The 17910-nt window shown below is 41.5% G+C and overlaps 2 protein-coding genes across 2 annotated transcripts; both read right to left on the bottom strand.

Annotated features, from left to right (window-relative positions):
- Positions 1-985: 985 nt before the first annotated feature.
- On the bottom strand, positions 986-1964 carry LOC113295229 (putative E3 ubiquitin-protein ligase LIN). Its single transcript, XM_026543579.1, has 4 exons — positions 1869-1964; positions 1498-1587; positions 1132-1386; positions 986-1027 (listed from the first exon to the last, which is right to left on the bottom strand). The coding sequence occupies exons 1-4, from the start codon at positions 1962-1964 to the stop codon at positions 1016-1018; spliced, it is 453 nt and encodes a 150-aa protein (XP_026399364.1). The 3' UTR covers positions 986-1015.
- Positions 1965-2796: 832 nt separating this feature from the next.
- On the bottom strand, positions 2797-5433 carry LOC113292976. Its single transcript, XM_026541773.1, has 6 exons — positions 5260-5433; positions 4976-5021; positions 4745-4880; positions 4320-4402; positions 3543-3658; positions 2797-3246 (listed from the first exon to the last, which is right to left on the bottom strand). Exons 1-6 carry the CDS (start codon positions 5341-5343, stop codon positions 3214-3216), a joined length of 498 nt encoding a protein of 165 aa, XP_026397558.1. The 5' UTR covers positions 5344-5433; the 3' UTR covers positions 2797-3213.
- Between the last annotated feature and the right edge of the window lie 12477 nt (positions 5434-17910).

The raw sequence follows: 17910 nt of genomic DNA, 5'->3' as shown, positions 1-17910 counted from the left end.
GGTTTAAGTGCTCCGTCATCAAACTCCAGTCGCCGGAATATGAAGATTTCTGGTCAAAGATGCAGTAAAAGAACTCCTGTTTTAACATAGCATCTATTTTTAAGGAAGACACTTTATCAAATGGTCGGTCTATGACTAGAAGACCATCCTCTACGGATTTAATAGGTTCTCCCATATTTGTAATTTGTCGATTTCCGGTGTTCCTTCTCTTCTTTTTGTCGGAATATTCGGCCATGTACGTTTTACAATATGTTCTTCTTATTCTTCAATGGTTTTTTGATTTACTCAACCACAATGTAATGGCTGTTTGCTATTAATGAAAAATTTACTATAAAAAAATGATTTACTGATCAATGGTAACCTTTGGGTGGTATAATATTTTGTACCTGTTCTTTTGGTGAATGAGATTTTTTGATGGATCAAAACAAAATGATATAGCCCATTGCCTTTTTGACTAGATGGATTTTACCCCAACTTAATGGCAAATACCAACGTTTTTTTGATGAATAGCTATAAAAGTTCGATATATGACAGGAGGATGCCAACAACTAGATACGGCTTGAGGGGTCACCTCTCGTCCCATATGATAGGAGAGCATTTGGAAGCCAGCCAGCTTCCAAATGCTTCTGATCTTTCCCCCAAATCCAAAAGTTAAAAACCGCCCACCGTCCAAAGGAGCTTTACTAGGGCTGCACATGGGTCGGGTTGGGTCGGGTTTTGCCTCACCCACCACCCGACCCACTGTTGGTGGGTAATTGAACTTTTCACCCGCAACCGACCCACCATAACAATGGGTCGTTTTTCACCCGACCCACAATAAGGCGGGTTGGGTCGGGTCGGGTGGTGAGTTACCCGTCATAACTTGCAAATTACGGCCCTAATTCATATGTAATCCTAATGTCACGACCAGTGGCGCCATGGTGGCACAAACGTTGCATGATAAAGATACTACCGTGCATAGGCAAAGAAAAACTCTCTCGGACGTTTAGTAAACACACTTGTATTCTTCAAAAATCTAACCTTTTTTCTTTAAAAAACAAAAAAAAAGCAAATTGGTTGAGAAACATGATGGCAAGCAGCTGAGATATTTTATAAGAGTACTGTATTGAAACAAGGGATACAAGTAAGCACCTGAATCTTGCCACTGGAGGAACCTGTATAAAGCATTTCTCCTTCAGAATCTGATGCCAAACTTGTGATTTTTGAGCTTTCTCTTCCACCCCCTGTTTTAATGGAAGCAACTCTAACAAGTCGTTCTCTTAAATAGACATCAGTTATTCCACTTTTAGTTCCTATAAATACAAAATCATTGTTGGCAGTTATGCAGTGGATGTCGGATCCTGTTGGTAAGGTTGCAATTACTTCCTTTGTTGAGAGCGAGAACACCTGCAATTCAAGTTGATTTATATCTTAGTACAAATTACAGAAAATGATAATGTATGGTTTTGTTCAGACAGTAGAATGCTGAATGTTCTGATAAAATTGTTAGAGAAATACCTTTCCGGCTGTGCCATCGACTGAAGAGCCACCAGCAAAGAGGAGATCACCATGAACATAAAGGACATGTATGGCCTGTTTCCCCAAGAGCTTTTTAGTCCCAGAAAAAAATGTAGCTTTTTAGTCCCAGAAAAAAGGTTAGATTTATTGGGCGGGTTGGTGGGTCGGTTCGGGTGAAGGAAGTTCCTACCCGCAACCGACCCAATATACGGTGGGTTTTCACGTGCCTCACCCATAATCGACCCATACCTAGGTGGGTCGGTTCGGGTACGGGTATTTTTCGTCGGGTCGGCGGGTCGAGTCGGTTATGTGCAGCCCTAAGCTTTACCGTGTTTGCAACAACTTTACATGAATCAGTGAGACTGTAGGACCGTTTTCCCAATTCTCAACCTTCTTAAATCCCCAGAAAAACCATGCCGAAATGCAGATTCACGTGGATTACGAACTACTGCATTACATATATTCATTAATTTGCTAGTAAGGATGCACAATACATAAAACGTACTTACGTACGTGGCTTCAATTGGCTGAACAAACAAAAAACAGACATAAGAGTACTTCATAGTTCATACAACTAAATTCCTAAAATAGTTAGATAAGTGGTAACATTTGACATCTATTAATCAAAATCGCGTAAACATTCAAATTTGACGTTCAAATGTTTATTCTCAAATCTGACAAAGCCTAGTATGATGCATATATGATCTTCCCAATCAGGTTAATAGAGCCTAATATACATGATTTGACGTTTATAATAAAGCCTGATGTATATCTTCAAACTTGGGTTGTATCTTGGCAATTCTCACATTTAGGCGTTGGCGAACTAGAGAAAGTGCGGTGAAAAAATAAGTCCCCCAGAAAAGTTTTTCGTTCTATGTTCTACCGAGGTTAGTTCGAGAGAATCTTAATGGCAGGCTGGAATACTGTTACGAGTTATGATGATGATAACAGTTCAGACAGAAGGTAGTCCGGCACTGTTACGGTGGTGTTGCTAGTGGGCTTCATTTTTTTTTTTTTGGGGGGGGGGGGGGGGGGGGGGTGGGGGTTTACCTGGGTGTGCTTATTCAGGCGGCAGTAGCTTTAGCCCGGTATCCGGCTTCCACGCCCAGGTTTCGGAAGTGATAGGGGAAGTGGCTCTGGATTAGAGTGGGAAATCCCCACTGGTGATTAAGGTGATGTCTATTCTGGTAATGGGCTGGGAGAAAGTGGTGAAGAATCTGAAGATGACCAAATTCCTCGTGGAAAAACTTCTCATGGTTGGTTCTGTTTGTGATGTAGTATCAGAAAAAAGAAGAGATATGCATGTTCCAATATCAGGCATAGGTTAAATTACATAAAAATGTTCGACAACTAATAAAGTAACGTATCATTACATGATGGCGACCCGAATTCTTAATCTGCCTGCAAACAACTGATAGTTCAATCAGCCATCGCAGGATATTGGGAAAATTATAACAGTAAACATCGAAAGAGACATGACAATTCACCAAGTAACAAGGACAAGGGAGAACAACAACAAACAAAGGAATTTCTGCATGCCATGAATTGTGGTTTTCCTGTTCTTCTACATAACTTTAAATTAGTCTGAAAGTTTACAAAAGTTATGAAGGGAACCTCGCTACCGATATATGATCAAAAGATGCCATCCCTTCTAATTTAGCTATGAAATAATTTAGAAATTCTCTGGAGGCTTACTTCGTTGCATAATATAATGTTCTACTTGCTTCTGAGACGTGCAATCAGCTCATCCTGCAAAAGCATCGAGGTATCAGTCCATGGGACCATATATTCAAAAAGATTGGAAATACGAGTTCTAATGATTTTCCAATGGTGGGTCTAAGTTGTAATCCTAAATAAGTCTCCTCCGCATTAGGGTTTTACGACCACAAGAAACTTATCAATTAAGCATTTCCAACTACCCGCCATATGAACTGGATCATCAGTTGAGATAGGTACTCCCACTACACCAACTATTCGCTAGGCACCCACTTTTAACTTATACCGAGAAAAGTTAAATCAGCAAACAACATATTTTTGACTTTTACCTTCTTTCCTTTCACCGTCAAACCTCTTTCTTTTAGAAGGGTGCGCAACCTCTCTACAGTCATAGTTTGATAGGAGTCCTTGGAGGAGGAGGTGGTGGAGCGAGTCCTTGATCCCTCTACAAGATAGGAATAACATATTCAAAAGCAAAGATCAAGGGATTATTATTTCAATTATAATCATAGTATGCTTTGGTATTCAAGGTGCACATCCACAACCTACAACCATGCATCATAGGAAGTTATACTACTAGTTAATCAACAGTTAAGATGGTGCGTCTGTGACTTTCCAAAATCATCCTATCATACTAAACTGTTGAAGAAGCCAGATATATACTCCTAATTTATACATCCGGAAAAGTATGTAACCACCAATTGGCTGAACTGCACTTCCTTCCAAACACATTATAAGAAGTACCCCAATTAAAGAATATAAATATTTAAACAAAATAAAAAGAATATACAAACTTATTTCACATGTTCTCGTAAGAATGCTGATTTTACTGGACCTATGCACTGTAGATACCACTAACTCTGTAGACAAGAAACTAATGTCTTTACGAAGTCACATCTACGGAACTAAACTACGAAAGAATAGAGGATCTGGATAAACAATACAATGAGAGAGGAAAAACGCAAATTTTGATTGACTACAAGTCTACAATATAACATGAGTGAAAGATTAGAGTGTTCGGCAACAGCATCAGCAGTTTGTCCTATACATCACTTGAGAGTCCCTCAACGGAACAACTTAGGTCATGTACAGATTTTCTTGTTTACCTGCAGGTTTAGAGTTTCCGGTAGATATACTCAAGTTGGCTCTCTTAGCTGGAGCATTACCTTCTGCAGCACTTTCAGCAACTCTGGTAATACAAAAATAAAGATCAATGAATCCCAAATCAGTTTGCTTAACCAGATAACTTCTGGACTCCGAGCAAGGAAATAATGCAAAGATGTTCTCTTAGGTTTGTTCGATACTAATCAAGTTTTAAGGTTTTGTCTAATCGCATCTATATCCATACTTACTACCAATACCCATCAGTCAGTAAGTTTTCACCAAAATGCTTGGTTAAGTTCTCCTGACTATGCAGTAAACTGTAACAATTATGTGTAGACACACTGCCAGAAAATCATAATATGTAAATGCATTGTCAGAAAATCATATAATAACATGCCAGATTTCCTTAGAGAATAGAAACTTATACCTCTTGCCTTTAACATTCTCTGTCGTAGACTTCGTGTCCTTCACGCTGGGAGTCTTAGGTTTGTTATTCTTTTGGTTCTTCAGGGTGAGAGATCTAATCAAAATGTTTGTTTGGTTTGTCTTTATCACTTGATCTTCTGAAATCCATGAAATGAATGAGAACCATTATTCAATCAACAAGTTTCTCAGCATACGAACGACAAAAACGTCTACAAAAAATAATAAATCAAACCTGGAGGTGATGTATCATGTTCACATATATATACTCTCATCCCACCCTGCACAATGTTATCAAACCATTAAAAAGAATCCCTAAACAAACTCAAAATGCACAAAATCGTGGATTTAGGTGTCCATAAACAACTAATAAAAATCAAAATTTTAAGAAAATAAACAAAACCCTCACAAATTCAACACAGTAAGGTTCAATTAAACATTATCAGATTCGAAAAATCGAACTATTAAATTAGGGTTTTCAGAATTAAAATGTCGCGATAGAAAGAAAAAAAAAAGTACCAGATTTGAGGATAAGACTGTGGAGGAGAGAAGACCACGAGAAGGAAGATTAGTCAAATAATCAGAGGCCGTACCCATCACCATTGGAGTAGCCAAGTCTGAAACTCTGTTTAGAACTATATAAATTAGGGTTTTGTTTTCTGGTTCTGCGCGCCCTTTTCTTCTCTCGGCGCTCGAAAAGTGATGTATTTATAGGATTCATGGAGGAGAGCCTCAAGGCCGTCGCCATGTGCAAGGCCGGTTCTATGGGCATGACAAAGCCCCAGGTTTGCCATTTTTGCGCCCACTTTGGGCATAGCGAAGTGGCAAATAGGCCACTTAGCCAGACGGTGTAGTCTAGGCCGCCAGCGGTGTTAAGTCGACCGTTCCGTCTAGTCTTCATTGCCCAGTAGAATCTAATCCAACAGCCATAAATCCCCTCTAAAAATACCCAATTCCTCTTTCATTTTAACTCACATATTCTCTACTCTTCACACTGCTCACATCTGTTATAATCTAAAACAAATTTCATCATCCAACTCTTTCATTTTCTCTATAATTCACTCGTACTGTGTAGTTTTTTTTAATATGTCTCATTCTAAGTCTCAATTGACTAAAACTAAGAAAATTAGGGGTGTAAAATTTACCTTATCCGAAGATGAAAACATTTGCAGAATGTGTTCATTAGACACGATAGTATCAATGGTGCCCAACAACAATGTACCAAGTTATGGGATATCATATTTGCTAAATTTCGTGAAGAAACTATGAACATCAACGATCGTGATGCAAATGGATTGTCTGGTCACTTCGTTATAATCAACGCCCAAGTTACCTTGTATGTTGTTACTGTAATGCAAGTTGTTTGTGCTCGAGTGAGCAGTCATATCGATGTTGATGTTGAGCGAAAGTGTCGAAATTATTGGCACCACGGGCATGGGAAAAAGTTTGGTCATGAAAGTTGTTATTGTATTGTTGATGGTGGTACTTAGCTTAAAGCAAAATCGTAAGATTAGTATTAATGCTCTGGTATTTAAAATTATGTGCTTTGAAGTATCTTCATTTCGTAAGGAATTTAAGAGATATATCAGAAACCTAGGGAGAGCCCATGCCTCTCTTCTTGTATACATGTAGTTACATATATGAGCTTCGCCTGGCCGAACTCAAAATATATGTATTTTTTTAGGCATGCATTTTATTAAATTAAACTGAGATTACACGTGAGAATGTTATGCCCATAGAGTCTGCTATTACAATAGAACTTATAGGTAGGGGAATTACATTGTCCCACATTGTTGTTACAAGCTTCCTTATAGAGCAATCATCTGTCGCTCGATTTGCCAGACCGACCGCTGCTTGATTTCATTCCCTGTAGACATGCCTAATAGTATATTGCTGAATTTGAGTAAACCGATACTTCATTTCTGCAATCTGATTAGAAATATACCATGGAGCGCTGTCGTCCGAGGTTAGAAATCTCGTTAAGTTCTCTGAGTCTGTTTGAAATTGAAATTTTGGCCATCTCTGTTCCGTTGATGTTATATAAGCGATAACCATAGCCCAAGTTTTTGCTACAAGTGCAGTGGTGATACCCAGTGGTTATGTTATTGCTAAGATTGTGTCGACCCCCTCGTTTCGGCATATAATACATGCTCCTGCTATTCCGGGATATCCCCTTGCTGCTCCATCCGTGTTAATTTTGATCCAATCTAAGTGGGGTTTGATCCATCCCACGAAGACGGTTGTTGTTGCTACCATTGTTTGAGCCGGGTTTGGATAAGGTTGCATTCCATGTAGTACTGGCGGTAGGAGATTTTGAGCCCAGGTATATTCCTTCTGGAGTTTGATGGTTATTAGCATTATATTCGTCGGATTTGGAAGTTGATGGCGATAGACTGCGTCGTTCCTAGCTATCCATAAGGACTAAAAAATGAAGCAAAAAGTTGTGGTGATTGGGGCAGGAGCTTTTGTTTTGAGGAGTAGGGAGATTGTCGTCTGGTGGGGTAGTGAGGTGGGTATGCTATGAGTATGGTTTTAGTTGTTTGTGAGATGAGGTAGTAGGAGGTTCCATGAATCAATGGATGTTTGACAATGAAGCAGAATGTGACTGGACGTTTCAAGACTAGAACTGCATTGAGAACATAGGTTGGAGTTGGTGAGTTGGATGCGGTTGCGAATGTTGAGGGTTGGTAGACCCTCATTAATTGCTTTCCAGAAGAAAAGTTATACTTTTGGGGGACACGGGAGTGTCCAAAGGAAGGTAGTTGGTGGGAGAGGGTGTTGATGAGTTTGTGCAGATTCGTTGATGAGGCAATTATATCCTGATGTCGTCGTATATTTTCCGCTTTTGGTAAAAGGTCAAATGATCTTGTCTGGTTGGTTATTCTGTTGGATGGGAATGCTGATGATTCGTTGAACTATGGGCTCGGGAAGTAGATCCAGCCTATCATGATTCCAGTTCCTTGTTGACAGGTTGATGATGTCAGCAACCAATTGTATGGGATAACATATGACTGGGTTAATGTTGTTATTGAATTGTGGAATCCAGTTTGATTGGGGTGTCTAATCCGTCTCCAATTTGATGTAAGAGATGATGTTTGAAGGTTGGTATGAGTGATGATAGTTTTCTCCATTGTGGGCTGGGAGATGACGGGAGAGGAGGGATGTTTTCGAAAATGGGTGTCTGTTTGAGGTATTTTGCATTATATATTGTGGCTAGTACGGAGGTAGGGCTTTCATGAATTGAATATTCCAGATTCGTTTCATGAGAAGTGTTTTGTTGTGCTCCTTGCTGCTTCTGATGCCTAATCCTCCCTGAGTTTTGGGTTTGCATAGCTTATCCCTTCCTAGTGGGTGGAGCTTCTTGATGGAAGGGTCATGGCCCCAGTAAAAATTTGTTTTAATACGATCTATTTTTTTATGGATGTGTGTAGGAAGGGTTTTTTTTTGCATGAGGTGATTGGTTGTATGGGTAAGGGACGATTTTATGAGTTCGAATCTGCCAGCTTGGTTTAGGCATTTAGTCATCCAACCTTTTGCCTTGCGAGTTAGACGCTGAAGGATTGGGGCAAAGATATGGATAGAATATCTCCCATGTTTAAATTGCACTCCTACGTAGGTGGTGGTGGTGTGTGTGTGTGTGGGGGGGGGGGGTGATGTTTTTGGCATATTGAATGCTTGCTTTAGTTCATCTGGTTGGTGTTGTTCTAGCTTTGGGTGATGGATGACTATAGACTTTGATGTGTTGACCCGCCGAATTTCCATAAGCTTGTAGTAGATGTTTGAGGAGATTGGTACCTTCTGGAGTTGCTTTATATGTTATCAATAAGTCATCCGCATACATGAGATGTAGTATTGGTGGGGCCTTCTGGGAAATGCGGTGTGCTTCTATCTTTTTCTGGTTTTCAAGAATTCCCAAATTCGTGGATAGTATTTCTGCGCATATAATAAATATATAGGATGAGAGAGGATCTCCTTGCCTTATTTCCCTAGTTGAGGTGATGTACCCATATGTAGTTCCATTGATATTAATAGAGTAGGTAACTATTGATATGCACATCATAATATAATCCACGAAGGGTGAAGGGAAGCCTAAGGTAGTGAAAGCTTGTCTGATGAAACCCTAGTCCAATGAGTCATAGGCTTTTTGAATATCTAACTTTAGGGCTATTTTGGGATCCTTAGTGCGGTTTGAGGTTTTGATGTAGTGAAAAAATTCGGCAGCGATAGCTATGTTGTCGTGAATGGATCTCTGTGGCACAAAGTCACTCTGGTACGGGATTATCAGAAATGGGAGTAGAGGTCTGATGCGATTGACCAGTATCTTTGAAATAATTTTATAAGTGACATTATAGAGTCTTATATACCTAAATTAGGAGGGTTTTGAGGGGTGATTAATCTTCGGGATTAATGTAAGGTTAGTATGGTTCATGAGAGGGTGGATGCTAGGTAAATTAAAGAAACTTCGAACCATCTCAACAAGTTGCAGTTTGGTTGTTTCCTAGAAAACTTTGAAAAACTTACTGGTATATCCATCCGGTCCTGGGGCACGTTCTGATCCTATGGAGAAGAGTGCTTCTTTGATCTCCTCAGGGGTCACCTCGGCTGTTAACTTATTACATTGTTGAGGGGTTAATCTTGGTGTTATTTCTTCTGTTAGAGCACTGCTCGGTCGAACTCGCATGCGTTGCTATCTCAAGCATGTTTTTCAATGTTAGTGATCAAAACTATAAGTGTGACTACTCGTTTTCCCGTAGTCTACGTAATGTGTACAGCTCAGAGAATCAGATACTAAGTAGTATTGATGCTTCTGTTGAAATGGTAATGCTAAGTAGTAAAGGGTACTCAAGATCACAATAACAACTAAGAATACAAAGACAATATAAAAGCTGCTAAGTTATCATGAGACACAAGATATTACGGGGTTCGACTTTCGTCTACGTCCACGGGATAATGAGTGATTGTTTTGTATTAAGTTATGGTGGTTACAAAGATCTTAAATGCTTCCCAAAGTAATAGAGAGAACCCAAGTTGAAGTAAATACTTAAGTTCTAAACATTAAAGAGGTATAAGCTTAAGACTAGATATTGTCTCCTAGATATTGAATGCCCTTAGTTTGTTGGTGAGGCTTGGTATTTATAGCCCCTTCTGCTCCAAGTATATCTTTGCCGCCTCTGGGTCCATCATTTCCTGATATACCTTTAGTACAGATGGTACCTTCGTCCGCCGCATGCTCTCTCCAGTCGAATTCTGCCACCTCAGCTGACCCACGTTCCTTAGGGAACTCCCCAGCCTCAGTACAAATTGTACCTTCGTTCACCGCTAGCCTCTGCCAATCTGGTACCGCCACATCATCTCTCTCCATGTGCCTTGATTATGCGTGTAGATAAGAGATTTATGCATTTAATGCTGATTAGATATGTCATCTACCTATGTCCCTTCGCCAGCTGCTCTTCCATAGACTAGGCTTTTACTTCTTTCATCTTAGCCATCAAGACATCCTTTCTTGGGGCGAGATAAAGTAGATCTACGAAGGTATCCTCTGTTACTTGGATTCCTCTGTATAGCGAGGGATACGCAGTTATCTTGTATGCGACCACTGAGATCGTGACACGTGCTCCGCGGAATATTGGTATTCACAATTTGACCCTTTTCTTTCATATTCTACCGTTTGGTAGGATTGGAAGAAAACTCCCGTAAAGCCGCCATTTTTGCACGTACCGATTGGGTGGTCCTTGTACGTCCTTTCGTGCAATAACTTCCCCTTGATTTTCGGGACATCCAAATTTTTGGATTCTCCAGCCGCCTATAAGAAGATAATAAAGAGGAGGAATTTTCATTAACTCCTTTTCTACCTCTCGAACTGTCGCTTTCTGTCTCTTTCACAGAGATTTTCTTCCATCGTCTTCTGTTGATCTTTCTTTTGATAACTCGATCACCATATACACGTAAGTGATACTTTTGCTGTTTCTTTTCGCATTTCTTCATGCTTGGTTTTGTCTTCTCTTCTTTGATTTGTTGGAAGTTGATGTTGTACTTGCATGTGATAATTTCAATTCTCTTTTACTTGTTCGTGTTGTATGAAAACTTGGGTTTGTTCCTATTTCGTATTTTGATGATGATTCTTCCATGGTTGCTCCTCGCCTGCAATCATACTCATGGTGATGAAAATCCTTTGATTTCGTCTTATGATGAGTTTAAACCGCTTCCTTTGGTTGGTTTAGTAAAACCCATGCCCAAAGTATGCTTGTTTTTGCCCCAAATTTGCTTTTGAGTCGACTGTGATTTTCAGTCCGCCATTGTTGATGAGCCATTCTTCCTGCTGGTGTTAGGAATTATGAGACTTCCGAAGAAGCCTACGCGTAAGGGGCAAAGAACCTCTTCGTCTACTGACCCTCCTCCGCGGATGGACCATCCTGATGCTACGCCGTCTCCACCCCCTGAGGATACTGAGGTACTTGCTGGCACTGAGGTACCTGCTGGTACTGAGATGGTTGTTGTTCCTGAGGCTGCTGCGGATCCAGAGGTAGAAGAAGTTGTTGTTGAGGATCTTCCACCTTCTCCTCCTCATTATGAACTTCAAAGGCTGACACTACGTGATAAACATAGCTACGCCCATTTGTCCTTGGATAAGATCACCAAGTCTTTTCGCCTCCACAAGTTCGAGATCTCCTTTGTTAATGGCCTCGATGTGCTCACTGGATCCTTGATCCGAAGTTTTCCTTATGATGAGAATAACCTTCTGATCAGTGTTGGTCAGTTGGCCGCAGGTATGCTCCTCCCTTTGTTCAGTAGAAAGGATCCCTTCTACTATGACGTTTTGTCCACCAGGGATGACCCGGTGAACAAAACTCCGATCCGAGGAGTTATGCAATATACTGGTAACTACTGGCGTTCCCTTCGCGAGAGTTGGTACCGTAGTAAGGGAAAGTCCACTTTGAAGTCTTATGACCCCTTTGCTGATGGAAGGTCTAAGCAGGAGGATTATACCCCCACCAACTTCAATGCTACATATTTTGATGCTATTGAGAAGAGCAATCTTCATCCTTGGAGTGTAGGCCCTCATCGTATCCATGTTACTGCTAAGAAAATCAGGGAAGGTAACAGCCTTCGTCTGCTGGAGGAGATCGATAAGACTGGTTTGACTGTTATCCCTTATTCTGCAAAGCTACCTTTGCCAAATTCTGACTGTATCTGTCTTGATCATGATGATCGCTGGGCTCGTACTCCTCTTCATATGGTGGGTCCTTGGGCCTACGGTTTTACTTCCGTAGATCCCCACGTCCCCCGTACATCACTTTCCTTGGCTGAGAAGTATGATGGATATCAGCCGTGGGTTTTCAACCCTGCTGCTTCTCATGAGGTAACCTTCGTTTCTGTTTGAAGGCTTTTGTTTTAATATATTTGTTTGATATTCTGATGACTTTCTTTTGTAGTCTGCACCTGCTTCTTCTGCTGGAACTGCTCCAGGTTCTGCTGCTAGGACTACTCCAGGCTCTGCTGGTAATTTCGTAGCTGCCAGGACTAGGAAGAGAAAGGCTTCGGATGAAGAAGCTACGCCAGCACCTGCGGAGGTAAGGATTATTGTCATACCTTTGTGTTTGTAGGTCCCTTAGTATCTTTCCCCTGATCCTTAGCTGGCGCATGTGTTTTTCCACAGTCCTCCAAGAGAAAGGGCAAGTTGAAGGTTGTTATTGACCTTGAGACATCAGATGAAGATCCCAAGGCTGGTGAGGAGGTGCCGGATGATGAAGATATGGAGGATATTGAGGATACTGGCCTCGGCCCTCATTTGGATGATATTGAGGAAGATTTTTCCAAGGATAACCCCAGTCCCATCCGTGCTGGCTCAATGGAGGGTGAGAACCTCGTGGCTGGGGGTGATGCTCCATTTGTTAACCCTTTTAGTGTTCAAGCTCCAGCTCCTACTTTGTCTCCAAAAGTGCCTTCGTTTTCTGTCCCAGGTGGAGCATTGCATGTTGTCTCGGCTGCTGCTGAGGCTGCTGCTGTAGTTTCCAAGAGTCTTCCTTCGTCTCTTGCTACTTCGCTTCAATCGAGTGGTTTTTTTGCTAAAGTTGTTACCCCAGTGGTGAGGGTTAGCAGTTCATATTCTCAATCGAAGAAGAAGGTTGTGATTTCACTGGGCAGCCTCTCCTTCAATGTTATGCCAACCCCGTTAGGGAGCGCTCAGCCTGTTTTTACTGCCCCTGTTAGAAAAGCTGTTGGACCTCCGCCTTCGTCACCAGACTGGACTGTACTGGGCAATCTTCCTTCTGATGGTGATATGGACTTAGGTGGTGCTCAAGCTTTTTCTTCGGTTCCCAACTCATCCACCATGCCTTTGGTGGCTCAGTCTGCTCAGATGAAGGCGCAGTTTGAGAAGTCGGCCATCGATTATATTAATGATGCCTTTGCACAGGCCGAGCTCCAAGCTGAGGTTGTGGTCTTTCCTCGTCTCTCTTATCCTTGATATTGTATATCTTAACTGAACTCTTTGTTGTATGTTTCCCCCAGCTGAGGGGCCTTTGTGTCGTCTCTTTTCCTTGAAACAATGTTTCCTGATGGTTTGAATCTTTGCTATCTGCAACTTTTAAGACATGTTAGTCATATTTTGGTAACATTACTTATTGTACCTATATTATTGTATGAATAGTTTGTTTGTAGACGTGTTGTGTCTAGATGTTTGCACGTTCAAGTCATCACTAGGTGCTAAGGTGTTTTTAACCTTGGGTGGAACATTTATCGTCCTACCTAAGTATCCTTTGGCCAGAAGGTACCGTGGTGGCGAGGGGTCCTACGTGGGAAATAGTTTTCCTGTAACCCTACGCGTTCAGCGCGAATGCTGCTTTACTTCGACAAGGTATCTCTATAGGGGATATCTTACTTTTTCTTATTGCCTTATGAATGGAGTTATCACTCCGAGGATCCGAGTATTGATATATGCGCAGTTATGTCTTGCCTTGTCTCATCGTCAATCCTGACGGAGGGTGTCTATTGTACCCAATCAAAAATTGACTTTCTCTTAGAAAAAAGTTTCTTTAATCGATTAGTAAGGTTCATAATACCTTTGATCAGGGACAGAACATGATGGGTTATTGCCCGTTCCCTTCTTCTCCTGAGTGATCCCCATTCTCTTACGGGTAGTACTTTTTTAGGTACATTGCATTCCAAGGGTGTTGTAGTACTTCACCTTTGAGGGTCCTTAGGTAGTATGACCCTTTTCCAGCGATGTCGTGTATGATGTAGGGCCCGTCCCACATCGTAGATATCTTTCCCTACTCCTTCCTTCTTTGATATGGTGGTATCTGACGTAATACGTATTCTTCGACCACAAAGTTTCTAGGGATGACCCGTTTGTTGTATTCACGAGCTAGCCTTCGTTGATAGTTTACCATCTTCTGCAAAGCCACTTCCCTCCTTTCTTCAAGATCACCGAGCTTTCCTAACATTAGGTCCGTTGTTAGGTTCCTTTCCCATGCCTCTGTTTTTGTTGTGGGAAGTATTATCTCTGTTAGGATGACAACTTCGGCTCCGTAGGTTAGCAGGAATGGATTTTCTCTCGTGGCCGCCCTTCTTGTAGTTCGGTAGACCCACAGGACATTGTGCAGTTGTTCGCACCATCTTTTCTTGTATGCTCCTAGCTTTTTCTTCAAGTTCATCGTTATTGTCTTGTTAGTCGCCTCCGCTTGTCCATTGCTCTTAGGGTATATAGGAGTGGACTTGTTTTTCTGAATGTTGAAAGTATCGAACAACATATCTATGTTCTTTCCTTGCAACTGCTTTCCATTGTCAGAGACCATGGCGGCTAGTATCCCGAACCTGCATATGATTTGTTCAAACAAGAATTTAAAGACATCTGTGTCCCTAATTCTTGCCAAAGCCTTTGCTTCCACCCACTTGGTGAAGTAATCCGTAGCCACAATAAGGTATCTTCTCTTCGAGGTTCCCTATATCAAGGGTCTGACAATACCAACCCCCCACTTGACAAATGGCCAAGGGATGATGACTGAGTTGATCTCCGTTGTTGGTGCTTTAATTTTCCTGGCAAAGCGTTGGCATCTCTCACAGCGCTTAGCCCCGTTCTTTGAATCCTCGTCCATGCTTAGCCAGTAATATCCTTGCATTTTGGCTTTGACTGCCAAGGACCTTCTTCCACTGTGATTGCCAGCATCTCCGTTGTGTATATCATGGAGTATCCTTCTGCTCTCATTTCGTGAGAGGCACCGCATCAAGGGTCCAAGAAATGACCTTCTATACAATATCCCATCACGTAGACTGTACATTGCTGCTTTCGATTCGATCTTCCGAGCTTCATTGACATCTGCTGGTAAGGTACCTTTGTCAAGGTATTGGTGAATTGGAATCCTCCAATCATCTTCCGCTTCGTCCTCGATGTCTTCGTCTGACATATGTTGATCTTTGTCAGATCCTTCGACTTCGTTACCTGGGTCTTCTTCGTCCTATCTTCCTTTTTCAGCTTCTCTAATGGCTCGAGTCTGAAAAGCCATAGCCTCCTCGACTCCTGAGATTGGTCCTTCTATATAAGGCTCATATACCCTTCCAATTTGCACGGAGGTGGTATTTCTGTCCCTTAGCATCGATGATATGAATGCTAAGGCATCTGCGTGTCTGTTATCTCTTCGACAGACATGTCTGAATGTAACATTGTTAATTTTCGACGCATGCTCCTGTGTTAGCTTTAGGTACGAAGATAGTACCGGATCCAAAGTTTGATATTTGAGCTCGATTTGTCTAATGACTAACTGTGAGTCACTAGTTAAATGATTATCTGACAAGCCTAGCTCCCGTGCCAAGCGTAGACCATGTATGACCGCCTCGTATTCTGTGATGTTATTAGTGTATTGTTCGAATTCTAACCTGAACGCATATATGAGTCGGTCTCCGTTAGGGGTTGTTATTACAATCCCTATGCATGTGCCTTCTCTATTGGAGGAGCCATCTACGAATATCTCCCACCTTCGTGATGAATTCTAAGGTTCCAAGAGGTCTTCTGGTTCTTGCTTGTCTTCCTCCATTCCTGGGATGTCATCTATCTCCGCTTCGTCGTTGAGAGGTAGGTCCGCTAGGAAGTCTGCTAAGATCTGTGATTTCTCAGCCTTCTTAGTTTCGAAGATTATGTGGAACTGTTTGATCATGGCATTCCACTTTTTCCGCCCTTCCAATTTTCTTCGTGCTGTCAAGGATTTGACTTATTTGAGCCTTTGTGAAGACTCGGATGGTATGTGCGTCTAAATATATCCTTATTTTCTGTGTTGCCACTACTAAGGCATATATGAGTTGCTCCACCTTGGTATAATTACGCTCCGCTGAACTGAGTGTTTTGCTTATGTAGTATATGGGCTTCTCTCCTTGTCATTGGTCTCGTACCAATACTGCGCTCACATCGTAGCTTGTTGCTGCGAAGTACAAGGTGAGAATTTCACATGGATCCGTCTTCTGTAGGATAGGTACCGAAGTCAAATATTCCTTGATTTTTTGGAAAGCTTGCTCGCACTCCGTGGTCCATGTGAACCTGCTTCCCTTCCTTAGTGTATCAAAAAATGTTTTGCATTTGTCTGACGATCTTGCTATGAATCTTCCCATGGAAGCTAATATTCCATTTAGCTTTTGTACTCCTTTTAGTATCTGTGGAGATGGCATTTCCCTTATTGCTCGGACCCTTTCGGGATCCACTTCTATTCCTCGCTTAGTTACCAAGTATCCTAGGAATTTAACTGAGATTACTCTGAACGTGCATTTCTCCGGGTTTACCTTCATGTGAAAACTTCTCAAGGCTTCGAATATTTCCCTTAGGCCTGATAGATGGTGTTTCTCTTCTTTGCTCTTGACAAGCATATCGTCCACATAGACCTCCAGTATCCTGCCTATCCATGGTTTAAAGAGTTTGTCTACCAATCGCTGGTATGTTTCCCCCGCGTTCTTTAGTCCAAAAGGCATCCTTGTATAACAATACAAGCCTCGTGGAGTAAAGAACGCGGTACTCTTCCGGTCTTCCTCTGCAAGGGCGATTTGGTTGTAACCTGAGTATCCATCCATGAAGGATAGCCTCTCGTGTCCTTCAGTTGCATTGACTAGTTGGTCAATGTTTGGCAGCGGGTAGCTATCTTTGGGGCAGGCTTTGTTGAGATTTCTAAAGTCGATGCATATGCGTACACCTTCGTTCTTCTAGGGTACGATCACCATGTTGGATATCCACGTGGGATACTTGACTTCTCGTATGAATCCTGCGGTTAGTAGCTTTTGTAACTCTTTTTCTACCGCTTCATGGTAGATGTTTGCCACCTTACGGATGCGCTGCTTGAATGGTGGTATTTCTGGTTTCAGCCGAAGGTGGTGGGAGACCAAATTCGGGTCAATTCCAGGCATGTCTTGAAAATGCGGGGGTATAAAAACCACACCTAATATTTCGATTAGAAATCTGTATGGACTAACTCCAATATACTTTCTAGAGAATCAACTAGACAGTTAGACTCAATCTAGGTAAAAGTATATCGAGGAGTTAGTATCTCTCTCTTGATTTGATTTTACTCAAGCAAATAGAAATTTGCGAGTCTTTATCAAATACAAGGATAATAAACTTGGATGGTACAAAAGACCAATATCCAAGGATCAATCAATTTCCAATCACAACCAAAGGTTGGATTTCACAGTTGATTGATACAGCGCACAACCTGTATTATTTCAATTATATAACAAAATATAATGCGGAATAGAAATAACACAGACACCAGAAATTTTTTTAACGAGGAAACCTCAAATGCAGAAAAACCCCGGGACCTAGTCCAGATTGAACACCACACTGTATTAATCCGCTATAGACACTAGCCTACTACAAACTAACTTCGGTCTGGACTGTAGTTGAACCCTAATCAATCTCACACCGATTCAAGGTACAGTTGCGCTCCCTACGTCTCTGATCCCAGCAGGATACTACTCACTTGATTCCCTTAGCTGATCTCACCCACAACCAAGAGTTGCTACAACCCAAAGTCGAAGACTTTAGTAAACAAATCTGTATCACACAGAAAAGTCTACAAGGATAGATAAATCTGTCTCCCACAGATAAACCTAAAAGTTTTGTTCTGTCTTTTGATAAAAATCAAGGTGAACAAGAACTAATTGATAAACCGTACTTATATTCCCGAAGGACAA

This window comes from Papaver somniferum, chromosome 7 (assembly GCF_003573695.1).
Source record: "Papaver somniferum cultivar HN1 chromosome 7, ASM357369v1, whole genome shotgun sequence".
Classification (NCBI taxonomy): Eukaryota; Viridiplantae; Streptophyta; class Magnoliopsida; order Ranunculales; family Papaveraceae; genus Papaver; species Papaver somniferum.
Note: the sequence above shows the minus strand (reverse complement) of the source record. Positions and strands in the feature narration are given on the sequence as shown.

Coding starts and splice junctions, on each gene's coding strand:
- LOC113295229 (XM_026543579.1), bottom strand. CDS start 1,964: ATGAATATATGTAATGCAGTAGTTCGTAATCCACGTGAATCTGCATTT. Junction 1,588..1,868: donor GGTTGAGAATTGGGAAAACG/GTCCTACAGTCT, acceptor GGGACTAAAAAG/CTCTTGGGGAAACAGGCCAT. Junction 1,387..1,497: donor TCGATGGCACAGCCGGAAAG/GTATTTCTCTAA, acceptor CTTGAATTGCAG/GTGTTCTCGCTCTCAACAAA.
- LOC113292976 (XM_026541773.1), bottom strand. CDS start 5,343: ATGGTGATGGGTACGGCCTCTGATTATTTGACTAATCTTCCTTCTCGT. Junction 3,659..4,319: donor CGGAAACTCTAAACCTGCAG/GTAAACAAGAAA, acceptor CCTATCTTGTAG/AGGGATCAAGGACTCGCTCC. Junction 3,247..3,542: donor TGACGGTGAAAGGAAAGAAG/GTAAAAGTCAAA, acceptor ATGCTTTTGCAG/GATGAGCTGATTGCACGTCT.